This window comes from Sparus aurata, chromosome 10 (assembly GCF_900880675.1).
Source record: "Sparus aurata chromosome 10, fSpaAur1.1, whole genome shotgun sequence".
Classification (NCBI taxonomy): Eukaryota; Metazoa; Chordata; class Actinopteri; order Spariformes; family Sparidae; genus Sparus; species Sparus aurata.
In genome coordinates, this window is record NC_044196.1 from 13496125 (window position 1) to 13516570 (window position 20446).

The following is a 20446-nucleotide window of genomic DNA, read 5'->3' on the forward strand; positions in this document are numbered from 1 at the left end:
TTAGTCAAATTAGTTCCAACAGTGTGCAATTTATTCTCACAGGGAATACACCTGGTAAAGAGAGGCCATTACATACCTCACCAACCCAGGTCTGTTGTGGAGAGGGACATAGAAGGGTTAGCTTATTAATAACGATCCCAAGCTTTGAATATCTCATAAAACGATGGAAAGACTCTGAGGTCGGCAGCGAATCTGGCAAAACCAGACGAGGAGGGTGTTAATCAGAAAGACAACTAGGACGGAAACGCTAAATGCCATTTGGAGTTTGCCACAAGCCATGTGGAAGAAAATGGCAAACATGTGGAAGAAGATCCCTGAAATCGGATGAGGCCAAGAATGAACTTTGCAAATTGTTTTTATGTGGCGGAAACCCAACACTAAAACGTCACCCCGAGAATAACATCACAGTCGAACATGGTGGTGGCATCGGCAGGGTTGAGTGCAGAATGGAAGGAGCCAAATACAGAACGATCCTCGAAGAAAATCTTTTCCAGTATGCAGGACAATGACCCCAAGCATCTGCACTAAATAATGCTTGTTTGCTTATCCAAACCAGTGTTACAAAGTAAAAGCAACACAAAATCCCCATGATGAAACACTCAAAATGGAAACACAACCTGTAACTATGGATGAATTAAACACTGCTGTTAAAATGCGTCTAAACAGAGCAGAACAACAGCAAGAATGAAGTCCAACAAAAGAAAAAATAACAAACCTAGAAATTTAAGCACCACATTTATCAGAAGGCATTTAGACAAAAACAAAAGGGAGAATGTTAATGTCTTAACGCTCTGTCAAAGCCAAGACCTCAATCTAATTGTGAAACCTGTACTGAGACCTGCCAAAAGCTCCATTATCCCGAGAAGAATGGGCAGAAATTGCAGCCTCTGGACGTGCAAGGCTTTTAAAGACATACCACGCTGTGATTGCAGCGGAAGGTGGACTTACCAAATACTGGCCTCGAGAACACTCATAAATACTTGTGCATCCCGCAGATGTCTGCTTTTCGTCTCGAACATCATTATCGTCACAACAGCAACAAGTATTTTTAATGTTCAAAGAGCTTTTTTTTTATGTTGTTGAGTCAAAACGGCCAAAAATGGCAATTAAATCGGTGTGAATTTTAACACTGTGGGTGAACACTTCAAACGCAACTCCAAACAATTCACATTTGTGTGAAAGCTTTTCCGAATGAAATCCATCAACCGATGCTATTCCTGTGTGGCCCGACACATCCCTAAATTATCCCGTGACATGTTCTATCCTTTAAGCTGGCATATTAAGGAAGTTAAAAACAGAGAGAAGCTCCAATGTTCAAAGGTTCAGGACCCATTTGTATCGAGTATTTATGATTTTTTCATGGTTTCAAATTGGTTAAAGCCGAGCCTGAAACTCACAACACATTTCAAAAAAACATTATTTCCTTCAAATGTCATTACAAAACAACAAAACAAAGATCTCCAACATGATCTTCTCCAGTGCTTACATACGCATGTAATACACATATTTATTATCCAAGATTGTAATTTATCTGTTTTATTTGATTTAGCTTCCAGTTAATTGGTCTCAGTGTTGAAGCGCAGCAGTGGCGAGGTCGAGTTGTCGAGCGCAACAACGCGTTCTTTCATTATTTTCACTCCTGCACAGGATGAAAATTGGAAATCTCTGCCAAGGAAAAAAAAAAGGTAATTGGGAGCTCAGTTTGCACATGATCGGTATTATCAAGAGACCTCCCTCTTAATCAAATTATGGTGGGCAATTTCTGCTGGAATCTTTCTCCAACAAATTACAGATGCGGTCGACTCACGCGGGGTCAAAATAACCGTCAGCCTCCGCAATTATCACAAATTACTGAATGTCCCCGGATAATGAAAAAAAAATCCCCGCGCGAGTGTGACTAGAGACACACACCCAAAAAGAACTGGGCTTCAGCTCTGGATTAACCCTTCAACCTGGAGCAAACTGATGAGAAACACCTGCGTTATTTCAGTGGCTGTGGGGAGTCGCTGTAGGCAGAGTAACATGCATGTGCAAGTGTGTGACGATGGTGCCAAAGCCGGGCGGCTGCGTGGTCGATCACAGCTGCTGTGCAGATTGGTTTGGGAAGCTCGGTCCCAAACGGATGCACTTTGATACGAGACAGACTAAGACAGAAATAGCTACGATAAAAAAAAAAAAAAGCATTGTGGAGCCACTTAGCTGTAGAGCGAGCCTGAAAACATGCCCTGTTTATCAAGAAAGTCCTTGACCTAGAAATACAGGTGACATATTTTCACTTAATTCAGACAATAATAAAATGACAATACGCACTTTATTTGAACACAAAATAGCACAAAGGAGCTTAATTTCAAAAGGTACTCGGCGATCCATTTACAATCCTCAGGGTGTCGCAAATTTAGGTTTTTAAGAAAATAACCAGATTTTGAACGGAACAATATCTACATTCATAGGCGGTGTTTTTGAAGGACTGTGAGTGTGGAAAGAAAAGAAAAATTGAAAACAATCTGGAAAAATGTATTCCAGCAAAACAATACAACATCTGCAGTCCATCTGACGTTCTGACGAGAGAATAAATTAAGTGTGAAATTTTTGCCGAATTTTGAGCAGAAGACGGCTCAAAAACACGAAGGGGAGTGGCGCTCGCTGGAGGTTTTAATCACCCAGGGGAGTAGATGACGTTACGATGTGCGCGCTTGTGTGGTCTGCCGCATGTGTTCCCGCTCCATTGTGTGCCCAATTTGAATTATTGTATTTCCACTTTGCATGAGATCACAATCGCAGGGCCTCTTATGTGTGGACAAGTTGCCTGTCCTCACCTCTTGTTGTGATATATTTATGTTTTTTAGATTTAAGTTTTGGAGTTATCTAAAATGTACTAAGTTCTGGGTAGTTCAACGTCTGGTTCGCATTTACAACTCTCTTTTGGGTTGCAGTCGTAAAAGTTCGCCAAATTTCATTACGCTGACACAAACGTTGTTTTTCAATGTGTAACGTCTGGACGGAGGCTGGCAACAGGAACGCGGTCAACGTCCGCAATCCGGTCCCCGATGAGCTGATTCATCAAACATCATATCAGAGCTTGTTTGCTACGGTCCAATTGTGTTAATCACCACAGTTTGGGGTGGATACGCTTACCCAATGAGTTTAATAAGCCGCAGATGTTTCTTAGATATAACCATTAGCTCTTGTTATCCATTCGTATGTTGGGGATGTGTGATGCAAAGTTTGGAGACAGCACGTTAAACTTGAAGTGAAGATATGTTGCCTACTTTCTCCGTCTTGTTTTGAGATTTAACTAAAACTATGACATTACCGTGCCTCAAACATGCATTTAAAGGTTTTCACAATATTAGAATTCAAAACTTCAACACAATACGAGTGAAAGGATAAGAAATTATATGTCATTTGATACCACGACAAAGTTGAACACAGAAGTAAGACAATGATTAAGCAACCTGCAACCTGTGCTGCTTCTGAAACACCAAAAAAAGTATTAAAATGTGAATATGTGGGTCTTGGGTTGAATATCTGAGTGTAGAATTGTTTTATTCAACACACTTGATACAATAAGCTGTGGTTACCTTATTTCTTTAAAGAAATGGTATAAAAAGAGTATGGAAATATCGATCCTTTTGACAACTGTAAGCTAAAACAACATTCTGCTACCGAACAATTACCAATTAAAGGCACCCTGTAGCGTTTCTGACCACTAGTGGCGCTGTGGAGCACTGTTTTTTAAAAAGGTGGAGCTCATGAAGCGGTGACACGACAACCGATTCTTCTTGATGTTTTCATGCTAATTCGCTAAGAGGCCGCCAAGGTGCCAAGAAATCTAGCAATGCCCTAAAAAAGGCAGGAAGAAGATGGATGTTAGCAAGCAAACGGATGTAAACTGGGGCTGTCACGAAATCAGATTTTCGTAGCCAAAAGACTTCACAATAACGATGTTTTCATGATACCTACCTAAGATGAGTTTGCGCTGTGGTCGTAGCTACGCGCTGCGTAACTAGCTGGCTTGTTGCTAGTCTGGGAAAATACAACCAGTGCATTTCATTGAGAATCACTAAATGTAAACATAACTCTAAAGACAAACTTTAAAGTTTACAAGACAAACCGTGGTAGATGGATCTCTCAGCTCCAGTGACATCTTTACATCCATCTTCACAGAACAGCAGCTTGTTAGCAGCGTTCTTCCAATCTCACCAGCGCCTAAGCACAAGCTTATGACAGTTCCCATGGAAATATACAATTATGTTGAGCAAACCACACTATTTTCGAAGTATAAACAGATCTTGGATCTTGGATGTGAGCTCAACACAGCTGGAGGCTGGTCCCAGTGCTGATTTATATGAGCTTTACAGCTCACAGTTACTTCTCGCTGCTTTTCTCCAGGACTAATGGAGTCCAAATGATGGACAACGTGCTCGACTCGTGGTCTGGAAGTTTCTAACTTAACGCTACAATGCAGTCCAAAACCATTTTTTTGTGCAGAGCCTCATGCAAGACAAACACACAAGACATAATTACACAGAGAACAGATGATTTAACATAAATATGGGACATGAGCTTTATTCAGTAATACAAAAAAGGAACTGCCAAGATCAACTGTGTCAGGCTGTTTTCATCCTTGAGAGAGTAATTGATTAAGTTGGCCTTGTACTGGATTCACAGAAGGCCGCGAAACAAAATGGTAGTTTTAAATGTCAGTTTAATTGTGTGTCACATGCTCTACCTAACTATAATACATAAATGAACGCTTCTATCGGCTGTTTGTCCAGTTGATTGGATTTTAAATTGGCCAATTTGTAGTTTTCCTCCCAAACTTCCTCAGGGCGCCACGGTGGCTCCGTGGTTAGCAAACAGGTCCTGAGTTTGGACCTGATCACAAGTCTTCTGCCTGTTTCTGTGTGGATTTTCATGGGAACTGGAAACGTGCGAGGCAGTCAGACAGAGCAGTGACACATCTTTGGTGTGTTAACTCTGAACTCCAACACATTAGATTTGAAATAAAACAGTGTCTGGCAGAAAGTCTTAGCTTCAGTTTAACACTGTTGGAATGGTTGCCGTTTTTCTTTCTTTTTTTTTTTTACAATGTCCAATATTTTCAGGGCCTGAAAACAACTTAAAAGAAGTCATTTTGTAACTCGTGCAGGGCTGCGCTGCATTGGCTTTGCGGCTTCACCCTGGTCTCCCACAAGTGTAACACGTCGTCAGTTGATCTGGGGTTAAGTTTCCAGTCGTGACCACCGAGTTTGGTCGTCACAACTCCCACACGGTCGACCCAACATGGATGTAAATAACCTCCGGCATGCTTAAAACTGCAATACAGCAATTTAGCCTCCTGCTCATTGTGTCATTACTACCCAAAGTGCTTGACTACAGAGCCAAAACCAGTAAAAACTCTCTTTTAGTGCTTCCCGATTTAATGATTGAATTGGCCTCTAATGATGGCTAAATCATGTACTGATGTCTTTCTGCCTTAAAAGGCAGCTTGATTCGGTTTAGATGTCTCCGATTAACTAGATGATTTGTGAAGACGTGGCCCCATGCTGTTCAGGCACGCTCAGGGTTTTCATGAGTTGACGAAATAAACAGAGCATGACAAGAAAGCAGCATGTGTTGTGACAGTGCCGAGCCACGAGGAAGCTTACTTTGCAGAGGGCCGCGAATGAAAAACATTTAAACTCCACAAACATAATTTTTGAACCAGCGGGAGACCATGAGTTGAGTTTTCCCTCCAAAGAAACTTCACAAAATTGTGTTTGAACAACATCCCAACAGAAGTACTGCCTTTTATAAGCAACAGTGTGTCTTTTAATGGTCCTGTGGAGGTATTCGTCTCTTCAAGGCCGACTGCTACACAGAGAGGTCAAGGGTCAGGGGTCAGGCACTCTGCTTTTACCATCTCGAGCACAGTGAAAGCTTCCTGGTGAGTGGCGGCTTGGGGAAATGGAGGTCATACGTCTAGAAGTCTAGGTTAAAATAACATTTAGATAAACAGCTCCCAAACACTACCTCTAGAAATATTGCAGTACCTACTTCATTTGTAACCCCTCAGATTCATCTCGTGACCCCATCTCGGAAGGGTTTGTCCTACCAGGTTGGCAACCATGATCTGACACATAACCAACTGTATAACTGTATGAAGGGTGTAACTACATACTGTGTAAAAACACGAGAATGCATTTAAAAAACAAAGCTTATTTATAACTACAGTTGTAACCAAAGATGGGGACACGCATTACGATGATTATTGGAATTGGGCATGCCGCGTTGGATCCAGTCTGTTGATAATCAGCTGAACAAATCATATCGTCTCATATGTAAAGCTTCTTAAGTCTTCTTCATGTTGAGATTCTCAAAGATTTTCAAACTTCTTTGACTGAGGTTGGCCACCATGAATGCCACTTGTGTGTCCCTGCCCAGCTGGCTCAGTTTAACATCAGAAAGACGCTGGATTCTGACGTTGGACAGGTGATAATTTTTTGGGGGATATGAATATTGGATTGACAACACCCAACATTGGAAAGATGTTTAAATTTGGTTGTAAATGAAAATCGTGTTCAAATCTAAATCCAACACTGACTTGACTTTAACCCTCAGTGTCGTTCAAGAAGCAAAAACCAGGTTGACATCAAACCCCAATTTGGACTCGAGGTCAACCTCTAATGAAGGAAAGACTGAAATTTGGTTGTAAGTGAACACTGGGTCAATGTCAAACCCAACGTTGGAAAGACATTGACGTTTGGTCGGAAATGAAAATCAGGGTTCGCATTAAAACCCAGTGTTGACTTGACATCAACCTCCGAGGCTGGAAAGACTCTGAAATTTGGTTGGAAATAAAAATTGGGATTGAGTCAAATGCCAACATTTGATTGACATCAACCTCTATCACTGAAAAGTGCACCACCACGACTTAAAACCCACCAAATACCAAAGCCAGATGTTGTCAATTTTCTGTGTCGGCTTGACGTTGGCATTAGACTTTGACCTGACATTCAATTTTGGCTACCTGACGTCACATGTTCAACCAACTATGAATGTCTAATGATGTTGGTGGCCAGCTGGGTATGGCCGTCCATGTAGGGTTGCAACTAATGATTATAACATTAGTTGACATCATCTCAATTCATCGATTAATAGTTGTACCAAACCAAATAGATGTAGAGCCACAAGGTCACACAACAATTGATGTTCTTGGACTTTACCTTCTTTGCAGGTAAAGTCCAGTCAGTATTGTTGTTGGTGTTTTGTCTTGAGAATTTACTCAGTAGTGAGTTTTATGCTTTTTCATGATTGTCAGTTGGTGCAAACAATCTTTACGTTACATTTGTCAAGCCAACCTTGTGAAGTACCAAAACCATGAAGGATGATCCCTTTGCCCCTACATCCCTGTATCACCACACTGTACAATCTCAAAATACACACAGATAGTTCAAATATTTGTTTATTTTCTTAGCAACAATGTGCTACACATGTTCACAGCTACAAAACTGTCCAGTACAAACACTCCAGCACAGACACATTCAATGCAAAAGTCCCCCCCCTCCCCCGGCTGGCCCCGAGACCAGAGATTTATGCTGTTACAATATGAGTGTGCATGTTATCATCTTTCTGGACCGTTTTCAAATCACTGTTTGTTTTGATTGGAGTGCAAGAAAAGAAAAAAAAAAGGCCGTATGATTCACCCAGGATTACAAACCGACTCGAGCTCGAGTTCACGTCAGGGAGGGCGAGCTCGGCGTGCGATTGTGATGTGACGAGAGAGACAGACAGCCGCGCAGAAACGCTGGCCAGGTGTGTGCGGCAACAAAAACAGCAATCTGGTAAAACAGCAATCAAACACAAAATGAACTCGTCCTTCAGTTTCACGCCTCGCACGGAGGAAAATAAACAGGATGTGTTGCTGCGTTCCGAAAGCTTCCCTCACAGATCAACGTAATATATATATAACCTTGCGGGGAGTATATACACAGGTATGTGTGAACCACAGCGGCAGAAGGATGAGCTTAGCCTGGATGTCACCTCATTAAGAAAGTGTGCGAGTGTGTGCATGGGCGTGGAGATCCTTTTCTCTCAGGGAAAAACAAATCGTAGGCTGAGTACACTAACAAAGAAATCTGTGTGTGTACGTTTTGCGTGACCTCGTTTTGCGGATCGTCCATGTGAACCGAGCCCTCTGAACAAACACTGCCTGCGAGTGCACACACACACACACACACACTCCCTCACAACCCCTCAGACTGATCACTGACGACAACCAGATGGCACAGGGGAGGCGAGACAGTGCGGATAAATGAGTGTGTGTCCGACTGTTTGTGTCTCTACGCTCAGATGTGACACCGGGATGATGTGTGTGTCTGGGGAGCGCGGGGTAGCCTGGATGTGGTGTGAGGTGATGTGTGTATATCCTTAATGTGCATACATGTGGATGTGCATGCCAGAGAGTAAAATAAAAAAAAAAAAATGTGGAGGGGTGGAGTCCGTGCTAGTCGGCGCATGGTTTATGTCTGCCAATATTCTCTCTCCTCGCTCCTTCCAAATTGTTCTTTATGTGCGTCTGTGTCTTGTTACTAAATCTGGCCTGGGTTTTCCTCAAATTCACCTTCCCTATGTTCGTCTAATGAATTTTTTTTGCTCAAGGCCTCTGTGTTCCAGATTTGCATCATATGGCTGCTTTACAGCTGACGTATTTCTTGTGTATGTACAGTATCAGTGTTTTTATAGGGGGCTGGCAGCCATGTTGGACGTATTCAATATCTCAGTTTGTGTGTCCAAACTGACCACAATTGTGACGAATAACAGTTTCAGAACTAAAACACAAATAACTTTGCTTTCTTGTTAGAAACTATCTCTATAATGTTAAAACACATCTGAAAGGCACTTTATATCAGGCTGGTGGTTGCATATTAAAGGAATAGCCAAGAAGTAGGATGAGTTTGATACCACTCTCATGACTGTCCATTTAGTGTAGTATTGCCAGACCTCCATTTTACTCTGGTATAGGGGGAAGAAAAAACGCTTTGTCACAATGGGCACTAAACCCAGGATGCAGCAATGGCGCCCCTGCAAAATAGTGTCAGGAAAAAACTTGGTTTGCATGTTGTGAGACGAGCGCTGGCATTAAAGTGGCTACATCCCCGCAAAAAGAAAAAGGTGTAACAGCTGCTAGCTTGTTTACATTCATGCCGTTAGCTACCAGGTCAGTGTTACAGTAAGGCCAGGTTCAGCGTGTGGGTTGCTAGCTTGGAGGCTAAAAACGGGGAACCCGGGCGCCCAGTGACAGACTTTATACCAGCAGGCTTCATCCGGTAAGTCAGACTATTGTCCACTTAAGAGTTAAGCTGCAGGCAGTAGTTAGATTAGCACAAAGAGGGGAAGGCTAGCTTAGATGCAGTTTCTATCAATTATATTGGAAGGAAGCGCAAAGAATGGCACTGAAGGCTTGTCACGATGGACAAGATGTTCTTGCTCTTCTATCCAGTGGTTTTGGTAAAAGTTGATGGTAGCACTCTGCTTTTGTCGATCTGATTGGTTGAGGTTAGCCCACGATAGCCAGTGATAGATGGTTCGTCCAATCGCCTGCCAAGAAGCCCTTTTCAAAACAGGTTTCCATGGGACCTCTCCGGATGGTTCTGCGTATCAAGCCATCTGGGTGGTAAAATCTTGGTGCTGAGTTAACTAATGGACAGATATGACAGTGGTTTCGAAGACCTCATCTGATTCTTGGCACTACTAATCCCAGTTTCCTTCTTTACTACAGTGCTGACTTTCATTTTCTGGTTTGTGGTTAAACTCCAAAGCAGTTCTGGTTTTGGTGATTTTGCAAGACAAAGAAGTCTTTGGGTCTACTTTGAAACTTTGAAAGTAGATTTTTGAGTCTCACACACACTGGTGCTGCAGGATGACCTTCAGTCCCAACGCATCAGTATCTGACGAGTTGGGAATGAGACAACTTTCATGCAAACTGGACCCTTTCAAACTCAAACCGACTTAACAACATTTCAGTGAGTACATTTCAGTGTTGAAACATTTCTGCGTTACAGTCGAAAGAACCTTTTTCAGACCTCGTTCTTTTTGATCTGGAAATCACCTAAAGCGCGCTCGGCGAATGTCTTTCGCGTCTGTCGCTGCGTTCCCGTGTTGTGTATCTGTCGTTTTCTGATTGTTTAACTGATCCATAAAACAAAAACTGAATGCAGCTCCACAGGGTTGACAAGAAAGACAAGATCGATCAAATTCTTTACATGAAAAGTAGAAGAAAGACCGTGAGGGAAAGGAAAGAGAGAGATCAACAACAGAGACTGGTCGGGCTGCATACCACCCTGAGCCTCTTTCTCGCTCTATCCTTTTATCTTCTTCTGCTGGGCTCATTCTTATTGGCATTTACGAGATTTCTCCCTCTCCCTCCTCCTGGTTTTCATTCCTCCTTTGTTCAAAAGGCAGTCTGGTGCTTCTCACAGTCTTACTGCTGTATCCAGTACAAAGAAGCAGTCCTAATCCTCCTCTGGAAAAAAATGTCCTTGCATAAAATCCACAGTTTCTAGTGTTGCGTGTAGCAAAATCCAAGTGGTCTCAAGTCCAGTCAAGATAAAATACATATGAATTACTTTAAAAATCACCACAGTTCATTGTCTAAATCTCATTTGCAGCCATCCATATGTACAGTACTCTCATGGCACACTTTAAAAAAAAAAGTTATATTCCACAAATTCTTTGCTTTGGTTTGATCATTTTCTTTTGCTACCGTTCCACCGTTCGTCCTCACATCTTCGATGCCGAGGATTCAGTTTTTTTATCATGTGTACATTCTTCCGTCTGGAATCCAAATCCGAGGGTCCGATTGCTTCCCACATAAAAGGCTGTCAACGTGCGAGATACGCTGCGATTCGTGTGTCAATTTGGGGTAAAGGCAGCAGGGTGGTCTAATTTTTTGGGGTCGATCCTCATCTCACAGGAAGACCTCAAACCTCAAAGTTTATAGTGTTTTCTTGTGGTTTAATTCTCTTTTTGACATCCAAAAGCAGTTTTCCTTCCCTAAGAATCAACAGAAAATAGATATCCCCATTTATTTTGCCGTGATTGCACTTTTATCTTTGTATATCTTGCTCTCGTCGGGTAGGTTTCACTTAATGGAGAGTGAGGAAGGCAAATCCACTCTCTCTTTTCCCTTTCACAATGTCCTCTTGCAGCGTTTTTTCACAAGCGCAGCCTTCAAACCCTCAGTCTTTCCATCCTTCAATGTATCTGTCCAGGCAAACACTGAGGATCCAAGATCCAGGCCAACGTCCCACCGCACCGTCTAAACGACCCCCTTTTCCAATCAGTGGATCTTCAAAACTCTCTGGCCCACCCATTTATCAACCGTCCCGTCTGTTCCTTTTTCCCTCCATCCATTCCTCTCAGAGGTCCAGGCGGAAGGCGCCGAAGTAACTGGAGGAATCGTCTGCGTTGACCATGGTCGGGGAAGAGACGGAGACGAAGAGCTCATCACCAGCCCTCAGCTCGAACAGTCCTCCCTGGTAGACGGAGTGGAGGGCGTACTCCGCGTCTGGAGCCCAGCACTTTGTTCCCACCCCCTTCAGGAGCTGCACGGAAAGGAAAATTAAGGTCAGAAACACATTTCACAGGTTGCGTCAATCAACATGACCACATTATATCAAACCAAAAGGGATGATATACCTGTATGGGGCTTGGGTAGGAGGTTTTCTTGTAGACGCACTGCACTAGCTGGTGGCTGACGCTGCGCTGGTCTCCGTCACTGGCTGCTGGAGATGGATAACGAAAGTACACCTAGAGGCGAGAGGGAGTACAGTGTGGGCACAGAGTCAAAATAAAGAACAGTGTTGTTTATATACTGTATGTTCACCTCTGCTGGGGCACTGGGGGGGGGGGATTTTTGGACAATGTGGATCCATTTCCATTATGGTTCCTGCACCTGATTTTGGTCCTTTTGGAGCATTTCAACCAAAGATAACTAAAAAGTTGGTTCCCAGATTAGCATCTAATTTAGTGGATGAGGGGAATGGATCAATGCTTTCATGGGTGTTCTTGGAACCATCCAGCGTACCAGCTAGAGAGAATCCATTTTGTTCAAGGATGCATCATTGCACTTCAGTTCATGGAAAACCTGCTATATTTTGGTTTGAAAAAACCAGAGCCAATCTGGTGGAAAAGGTCAACGATTATGAACTGAATTCCTTTAAGTCCAACTTGTAGATCTGAAAACTTTCCTGGGATATCACGAGAGTAATGACTGACATTTGACCTTTGGCCACCACAATCTATTGCGTTCATCCTCACATCCTTTGCCGAATTTGAAGAAATTCCCTCGAGTTGTTCTTTAGATATTGTCTCATGAGAATACAGTTGATGGAAGGATTATGTGAAAAACATTGAGGCATGAAAATGACCTGATTGGTCCAAAACACCTAATGAGGTAAGATACACGATACTGATTGATTAAGTAGTTAATAATAAGAATAACAATCATTATTTGCAGCTGGACTTTAGATCAGAACAGGGATTCAAATTCTAAAGTACAGTGTGCTCACCTGTGAGTACAGGTAGTACCGCCCATCCTGCGGCACCTTCAGCTTCCCGTTCGTCAGGGTCATGTTGTGCAGGTGAGCTCCGAAGCTCTGATTGGCCCACGAGCGGACCACATGGCGGCAGGACTGGTGGAGACCCGGTGTGGGGATCGGGTATGGCTGGAACCCTGTCGGCGAGGAAGGAAGAGCGCTGAGTCCAAATCTGATTTAGAGCGATGAACCTGTTTGCTTGAGGTCGCTGTTTAATCCGACTTTACCCATCAGTCGGTTAATGTTTTCTGTGCCTTTAAAAGTCGAGGCATTGGCTTCACACCAGCTCCTCGGCTGGTTCTGAGCCAGCAAGCTATTAGTCAGTAACCAGCGAGTCTTGAGGTTTCCTTCCACGTTCAACAAGCATCTTTTCCTGCTTCCATGCATCACTTCCTGTCTCCCTCCTCATGTCTTCATTATTCATGTGCGCCACAGTAATGGCATGCAACCGGGCCACTTCTCTCTCCCCCTGGGGGGGTTTAACAAAAAATAAAAAATGGGGCGTGTGTGTGTGTTTGTGGTGGTACTCTGGCTCGGATCACACACCGTTATTTCCTCCAGGATTATAATGGTTTATTAGAGACAACATCAAAGGTCAGCCGTCGAAGCCTCTCGCTGTTGCACTTCCTTATGAGGAGTCAAGGCCGAACACACACACACACACACACACACACACACTCACACACACGCGACGGCATCTTTACCCTTTGTCAACTCAATGGAAATAACATCAGGGAGCCTTTGCCAGACTGTCAACACCCTTCAGTTCGCACGCCAGCCTCAGATGAAACAATGTGAAAAATTCTTGGGTAGCACACGAGGACAAACAGCCCGACTCTGAATTCCACGTTTGAGTCGCGCACATACGTTCATCATTACTCTTATCTGTCCTAATGGACATCTGTTTTACAACTGATACACCTCACTGATGGAGCTGTTGCTTGTAGGGCACAAAAAAAGCCTCTGGGATACAGGAAGTGATACATGTCTTATCTTAACAACTGGTCAGAGGCAAGGAAGCTGGACCCTGCGTTACACATCCAACTGTTTCATATTAGTGCGGATTTTGCACAGGATACGTAACTTCAACAGAGTTCATTTGTTCTGTGTTCGTGCACCTTAAGGCCCCCGACATACCAGGCCAACGCAGACCCGTTGGGTGCTGTCAGGGCCACACCGCTCCAGTCGATGCACAGGATGGCCCTTGCGAGCCTCCAGGAAGAGCGTCAAACTCTGAAGCCAGTTTTCACAGTGGCTGAACCGTTTAAACACGTGTTCAGACGGGCCCCAAGAATTTTCCTAATAACATTGTAAAAGAAAGTCTGTAAAATCACGGATACATCCTTTTGAGCCTCACAACTTCCGCGACATGACTCGTCTCACAGTCAGAATCTGAGCCGTTGGGTCCAATAACATTTGGAAAGTCTAGAAAAGTGGGACGATTAAATGATTGTATCCGCGTTCAAGTAAGCCGGACGCTAAACTGGCAGTTAGCAAGCTCGGCCGGTGGAAGTCTTCACAGCGAGTAAGTCGAGATTTTACAGCTTCGAAACGCGACCGAGCAGCTTTCCTGGGAAAGAACCGGGCCTCACCTCCATGGCCGTGTCCAGATTTAACACAACGGCTCTTTGTATTTTGTTCCATGTCACAATTAATAGCCAATAAACGCTTAAATAATCTGAGTCTGCAAACTAACAAGTTACTAGATCTATCAAATACGGATAGTTGAGAGGAAGATAGAAATGCTACCTCGAAATTGTACTCAAGAACATTACTTGAATAACCTGAATCTGGGGAACCGGGAAGAGCAAGGAACAAAACTAAAGATTTTACAGAAACACGAATTTCAAAGAATCTGTCACTCCCGTTTATGACATTTTGATTATTGTGCTTCCTTCACGCGGTGGGTTTACGAGTTCATCTATAAGTCCCGCCCCCCCTCTTAAACGTGATTTGTCGTCCGCGAATCGGCACATTCGGTTCCCTCCCGCTCGCTCCATCATTCAAGAAGACGCGAGAAGGCAAACGGTTCATCCTCGGCTCTCTTATTATCTTGATTTGTGGTTTCAGCACACGATAAATGTGCGTTGCATGTGTCTTAAAGCTTCCTCAGACACACGAAATGTAACATTTCTGTTGTTTTCTTCCCGTCCTGGAAGTAATACTCCCAGCCTCCCCCACCGGGACACACAGGGGTCTCACCTTGAGAGCTGGTGTCTCTGAGGGTCAAGTGGGCCGACGGCCTCTGGGTCACCGAGGTCATGAACTTCGACCCTGAGTTGTTGAAAGTGCGAGGCATGGTTCTGGCCTCTGAGGGAGAGAGGAAGCGGGGGGGGAAAAATGTCAGGAATGATGATGATGTGTCCACGTGAGTGTGTTAACGTGTGTGTGTGATACTCACCTATGAAGGTTTGTTTGGAGATGATGTTCTCCGTCACCTGAGAGAAAATCAAAAGGGAGAAAAGAAACGATGATCAGCAACAGCAACATTTGCGGTGCACATGACGAGACGGAGGATTAATGTGTCCGTGCAAAGATGTTAGTCATCTTGAAGTGTTATAATACCACTAGTGTGTGTGTGTGAGAGATAGCTCTGCATGCTTTTAATGGCCCGATAAATTTCACGTCGGCCGACAGACGCGAACACAAAAACAGGAAATATTTCAGAAAAGCTTTTGCAACGCGATGAGTCGCCTACGCAGACACTCCAGTTCGGATGCTTGCGTTTAAAAAGCGACACGTTGTGATTCTGCAGAAGAAATAAAAAAACCCAGAATAATACGATTATGCTGTAATTAACAAACTCAGACATGTGACTGACTAAACAAGCTGCTCTCAGACGAAAATAGGCTCCCCAGAACACTGTCTGAAGCTGGAAAGGCGGCAGGGTCAGCTGCATGTAAACAAAGTAAAACAGCATGAAGTTGTGTTGTTTCCTTTAAGCTTAGGGTTTACTCAGCCGTGAAAACAAAGAGAGGTTGTTTTATTTAGGTTGTTCAGACGTAAAAAAAATTAAAAAAATTAAAAAAATGAAATAACGATTTGTCTTTTCTGATTATAATTTTCTGGAGCTTTTTAAAAATGGGTCGGTTTTAATTTGGTTTGCCGTTGAAGGGGCACTTCTTCCTCCTCCTCTCTGTCCGCCTTCATTCATCACAGTGATAAACTACGATTGTTTGCTCCTTTCGTCTCTGTTTTATTTCTCTGCGCTGTGTCATCCCGTCGCCTCCGGGGAGCTGCCGCTGTTTCATCTCCCCCAGATGTGGCTCGGCCATGGAAACACACACACACACACATGCAAACACAGCTGCATTTCCTCACTCTCTCTCTCACACACACACACACGCACGCTAATGCTTTCTCTACCGACTGTCACGCCTTGTTTTTTGGTCTTTCCCACTTTGTAAATCATGCTTCAGTCGCCCCCCCCCCCCCCCTTCACATTTCAGCCATATTTTGCTTTTTTTTTTTTTGGGTGGTCTTTTCCCACCCTACATTCGCCATTGATCCCCCTTCACTCATAAATCTACTCTGTCCACATGCCGACCTTTCACCTCTTTGACTTTCCTCTCTTATACTGTAGACCATAGTCACACGGCGGCCATTTTTTTCTGATTTCACACACAGGGTTTGACAGCTCAAGTGGCATAAATGTAGACAGTCTGACCAATTTTTTGCATTTTACACTGATTAGCAACTGCAAAGACAACAGACAGGGAAAATCAAAGGGACATCAGGCAATATGTAAGGGTAAAACAACATATTTTAAGCTAACATTAGCATTCAGCTACTTTCTAGCCAACATCAGCCTACCATCTGATAGTTTTTTTTTGTGAAATGCACTAGCTAGGAAGTAGCTGAATGCTAACGTTAGCTAACAGGTTATCAAATATGTTGTTTTACCTTGATTTGCTATCTGTTTAGCAACTGAAAAGATGTACATTAGAGAAAATCCGAAGGGATTAGCTAACATTACCATCTGAGTTTTACATGATACGCTGAGAAATCGTCGGCAAATTCTAAAACATCAACACAAAACTTGGACACATTTTTCTTAAGCCTACAAATGGAACACATTCGATGCAATCACATGGTAATGTTAGCTAGGACGTATAGTTGAATGCTAACGTTAGCTAACGGGTGTTGTTTTACCATAAATTGCTATCCCTTCGCCAACTTGCAATGCAAGATAGTGAAAATCCAAAGGGACAAGTTAAGTTCAAGTTAAAACAATGTATTGTACCCCACAAGCTAAAGTTAGCATCTACCATCTGATATTTTTTACATGATATGATGAGAGAAGCTTAAATTCATTCCAAAATATCAACTTGAACAAGTTTTTTTTTTAAGCCTAGAAGTACGCGGATGAATGCCTCTGATGTCAACAAACAGTAGCATTAGCTAGGTAGTGGCTGAATGCTAATGTAGCTAATGGGTTATTAGACATGTTGTTTTATCATTCATTGCCTCCCAATTCATGAGCAACTGAAACAATGATGGAAAGCGAAAATCCGTAGGGACATTGGGTCATAACTCAAGGTAAAACAACATATTTGATAACTCATTAGCTCACGCTATATTTTTTTTATATATCAAGAGTTTCTCCTGCATGTTTACTCTCCTCCTCTCTACTTCTTCTTTCCCTGCGTCTGTTCGGCTCTCAACTAAAAAAGGTCACGTTAAATCACCTGTTTCTAGTCGTGCGGCTCCCCGAAGCAAGGCCCCGAGCCCCTTGTGGCATAAATCTCCCTAATTAATTTGCTGAAATGCCACAAAATCCCAGAATATGATTAATCTCACCACTGTTCCTAACCGTCGTCCAGCTATAACCGTGGTGTTATTCTTGGCAGCGAAGGCCCCGTTCCTCCTGCAGCGAACACTCAGCCCAACCTGCAAATTGGACATGATCGCTCTGGGGATTGGCGTGTGTGTGTGTGTGTGTGTGTGTGCGTGTGGGTCCGTTTGAATGGCAAGTCTGCCCACCCCCCACATGAGTGTGCCCCTCATACTGTATACTCTAAGGGGAACCCAATACAGTAAGAGTACAGAGTCCGACCCGGCCGTGCGAGCTCGTTTCGCTAGGCGTAGCGTGCCTGTCTCGGCCTCACGTTCCTCAAGCTCCGAAGGCAGAAAATTACCCACACACACACACACACACACACACACACACACACACTTAAGGAAAAGAGAGAAAATTGCCAACAGATTTTCTGCCCTGCATTTGGCTGCAGTTGAACAAGAAGAGGTGTAATAGAAGAAGAAATGTGGGTGTACTTCTCAGACTGGCGAGCTCTCGGGCCCTGTGTCAGGGCGACTCCAGAACAGCATGTTTTCAATATAGGAGTTCAACACGTCTGCTGTCTTTAACGCCTAAAACTCACATGGGGAATCTACTGGACGGCTAAAGAGTGAACTCAGCTGTGCGAGGCTGCACGCGTAATTTATGCTCACAGCGATGGATGCTATGCAAGCCGGGCTGCATGCGCAAAGGTGAAGCGCCACCGCCGCGAGAGAGTTATCGCCCATTTACAGTGTTTTCCCACTCCCTGTTTGCATCTGGTTTGTATTGAGAGCACGTTGTGTGAGTAAGGTATGAATGCATTAAGGAAAAAGGTGTCAAAACTGTGTGAAATTTAGTGCGGAAGCACAAAATAAATGTACCAATTAAGGAGATTTATATAAGAGAAATCCTTTTTTCCGAAAGATTAGATTAATCGCAATGTCTGATGGTCTCAACGGATCGGATCATTTATCAGATCAGGAAAACACAATAACAAAAGAGAAACTAGGAAATTTGTTTTCTCTTTGTTCTGTACGACACTGAAAACAAGTAACTTTTGTTTTAGTCTTCAAGGAAAACAATATTCCAGATGTATAATCGACACCAGACAAGACTGGGTGATGGGTGTTTCTTGGCAAGGTGGTAAATCTTGTGGTAAAGAAAGTTTCAGTGTCGTTTCTGAAAAAACACAGCGCGCGACTGACACTGGGACTCCCTTGGAGCCTCTGGAGGATGCTGGAGTTCATTTTCAAATCCTCTATGATCCATGTGTTTGCCCTTCGACACTTTTGAGCCGATTCATTTGGTGAGAAATGAGCCACAATGGTTACCAGATGGGGTTGTTGGGTGCGAAGCTCACAAGCAGCTGGCTAAAAACTACTCTTGAGTCACTAGCTTTGGTTTTTGCAAGCCAGACTTCATTCAAATATCGGCCTATTTTGTATCGTTTTGCTAACCGGCTGCACGAACATGTGGATTGTCAGTAGACTCTATTATCGGTATCGAGAAAATATCTTCTATCTCAATACAGACTCCAGAATTTCAGCTGCTATCTGTCACCAGTAAGTTCTGTTAAGGGTTTGCGTCTTGTAACGGAATTGTTAGGTTGTATGGAGGTGACCATTTCTAAAAGATTATGTGGAGCATAAACTTGTTTACTTGTGGATACTGATTGCAGCATTTTAGGCAGCAACGGGGGCAGTTTCCAGTTCTGGTAATTGGAATTGTACAACCCTCACTGTCAGTTAAAAAGCCAGACAATCTAGGTTAAGTTGTGGTTACAGTTTGAGTAATCTTCGCATTTGTCCGCAGGGGATCTCAAGTTTAATACATTCCATTACACCGCTACCCGGGACTCTCCTGAATAGTAAACTGGTAGAGCTAATGGATGCATTTCTTGTGGTGTGACCACATCCCAACACTAACAGAAAAACAATTAAATTAACCAGCTGGTTCATGCAGCTTGAAGTCATTATTCTACCATTCAAGTGAAAGATCAATCACTTCATCATAATCCCAGATAACAAGGGCTTTAGCTTGTTAGCAATTCATTGATTTCATCTGAATTCCACTTATAAAAAAAGCCTGCTTTAGTCACTGACATGTAGGTCTTACAAGCATAAAAAAGGTTCTTCTTTAAGCAATGGGCATTCCTCCACCAAGACCCAACAATCCCCTTTAATGTCATAAAGTCAAATTCAATATCACACTTAATAGCCCTGTATTAAACATTTTTGGGATCCGTCCCTTTATCCAGAAAACTAAACCTTTTTTTCCTCCTCCGTCAAAGTTTAATGGAAATCCGCTCAGCAGTTTTTGTGTAATCCTGCTGACAGACCCACCAACCACCAAATGGACACAAGCGGAAACATAACCTCCTTGGCGGCGGTCGTAATAACCCGACACAGTAACTAAACATGGCACAAGTTCCCCCCAGTAATGACCTGGTAACGAAAAACCTCCAGTCCAACAAACGGGGCAATCAGGAGTTATTGGAACCCACTTAATTGGGGCAAATAAAAATAATGGCGAGGCTACAAAATGTTAATACAGCAAAGGGCCAGTGGTCAGCTCGGCCAAACACGGGGCCAGCCTCACTTTACCGTAGGTTATATGTTTTTCTTCTTGGCTGCATGTGAGCAGTATGCAGTATTTGGCTGCAACAAAGGAACCTTGAGTTTTAGCAAATCCATCTTCCATTTTCCACTCTGTTAGGCCAAATGGTCTCTCTGAGCAGTTGGGACCATTTATTCTGTCAGATATCTCACTCCAAAAGTTATATAAGAACCAGAACCATCGGTGTATATACATGTAAGGGCCTGTCCTCCCTTTCAACACCTTCTCTTCTTGTTTAAGCATTTTACTCAATCTTACTGATCATTTATGAGGTGCCTCTCAATTAACAGAAACCAGAAACAGTGGCTGTTCTCATTAGGCATCAACATCTTCCTGGGTGATCTGCTCACAAGTTGACAGCGTTACGCCGTTCACACCTGCTCAAGTCTAGCATTAATGATTGGATCTAACGTCCAAACGGATACGTTTTTTACACAAAAAAAGAAATATCTTTGTGTTTAGTGTCTGC

General features: G+C 43.3%; 1 protein-coding gene across 1 annotated transcript in view; it reads right to left on the minus strand.

Moving 5' to 3' along the window:
- Positions 1 to 7431: 7431 nt before the first annotated feature.
- tnfsf10l (TNF superfamily member 10, like) overlaps positions 7432 to 20446 on the minus strand; it is a 64112-nt gene continuing 51097 nt past the window's right edge. Inside the window, exons 3-7 of the mRNA XM_030431776.1 lie at positions 14983 to 15019; positions 14784 to 14891; positions 12555 to 12718; positions 11683 to 11793; positions 7432 to 11588 (exon numbers count right to left, since the gene is read on the minus strand). Of these exons, the coding sequence (XP_030287636.1) occupies positions 11403 to 11588; positions 11683 to 11793; positions 12555 to 12718; positions 14784 to 14891; positions 14983 to 15019 (606 nt within the window). The 3' untranslated portion in view covers positions 7432 to 11402. The remainder of the gene's footprint in view (positions 11589 to 11682; positions 11794 to 12554; positions 12719 to 14783; positions 14892 to 14982; positions 15020 to 20446) is intronic.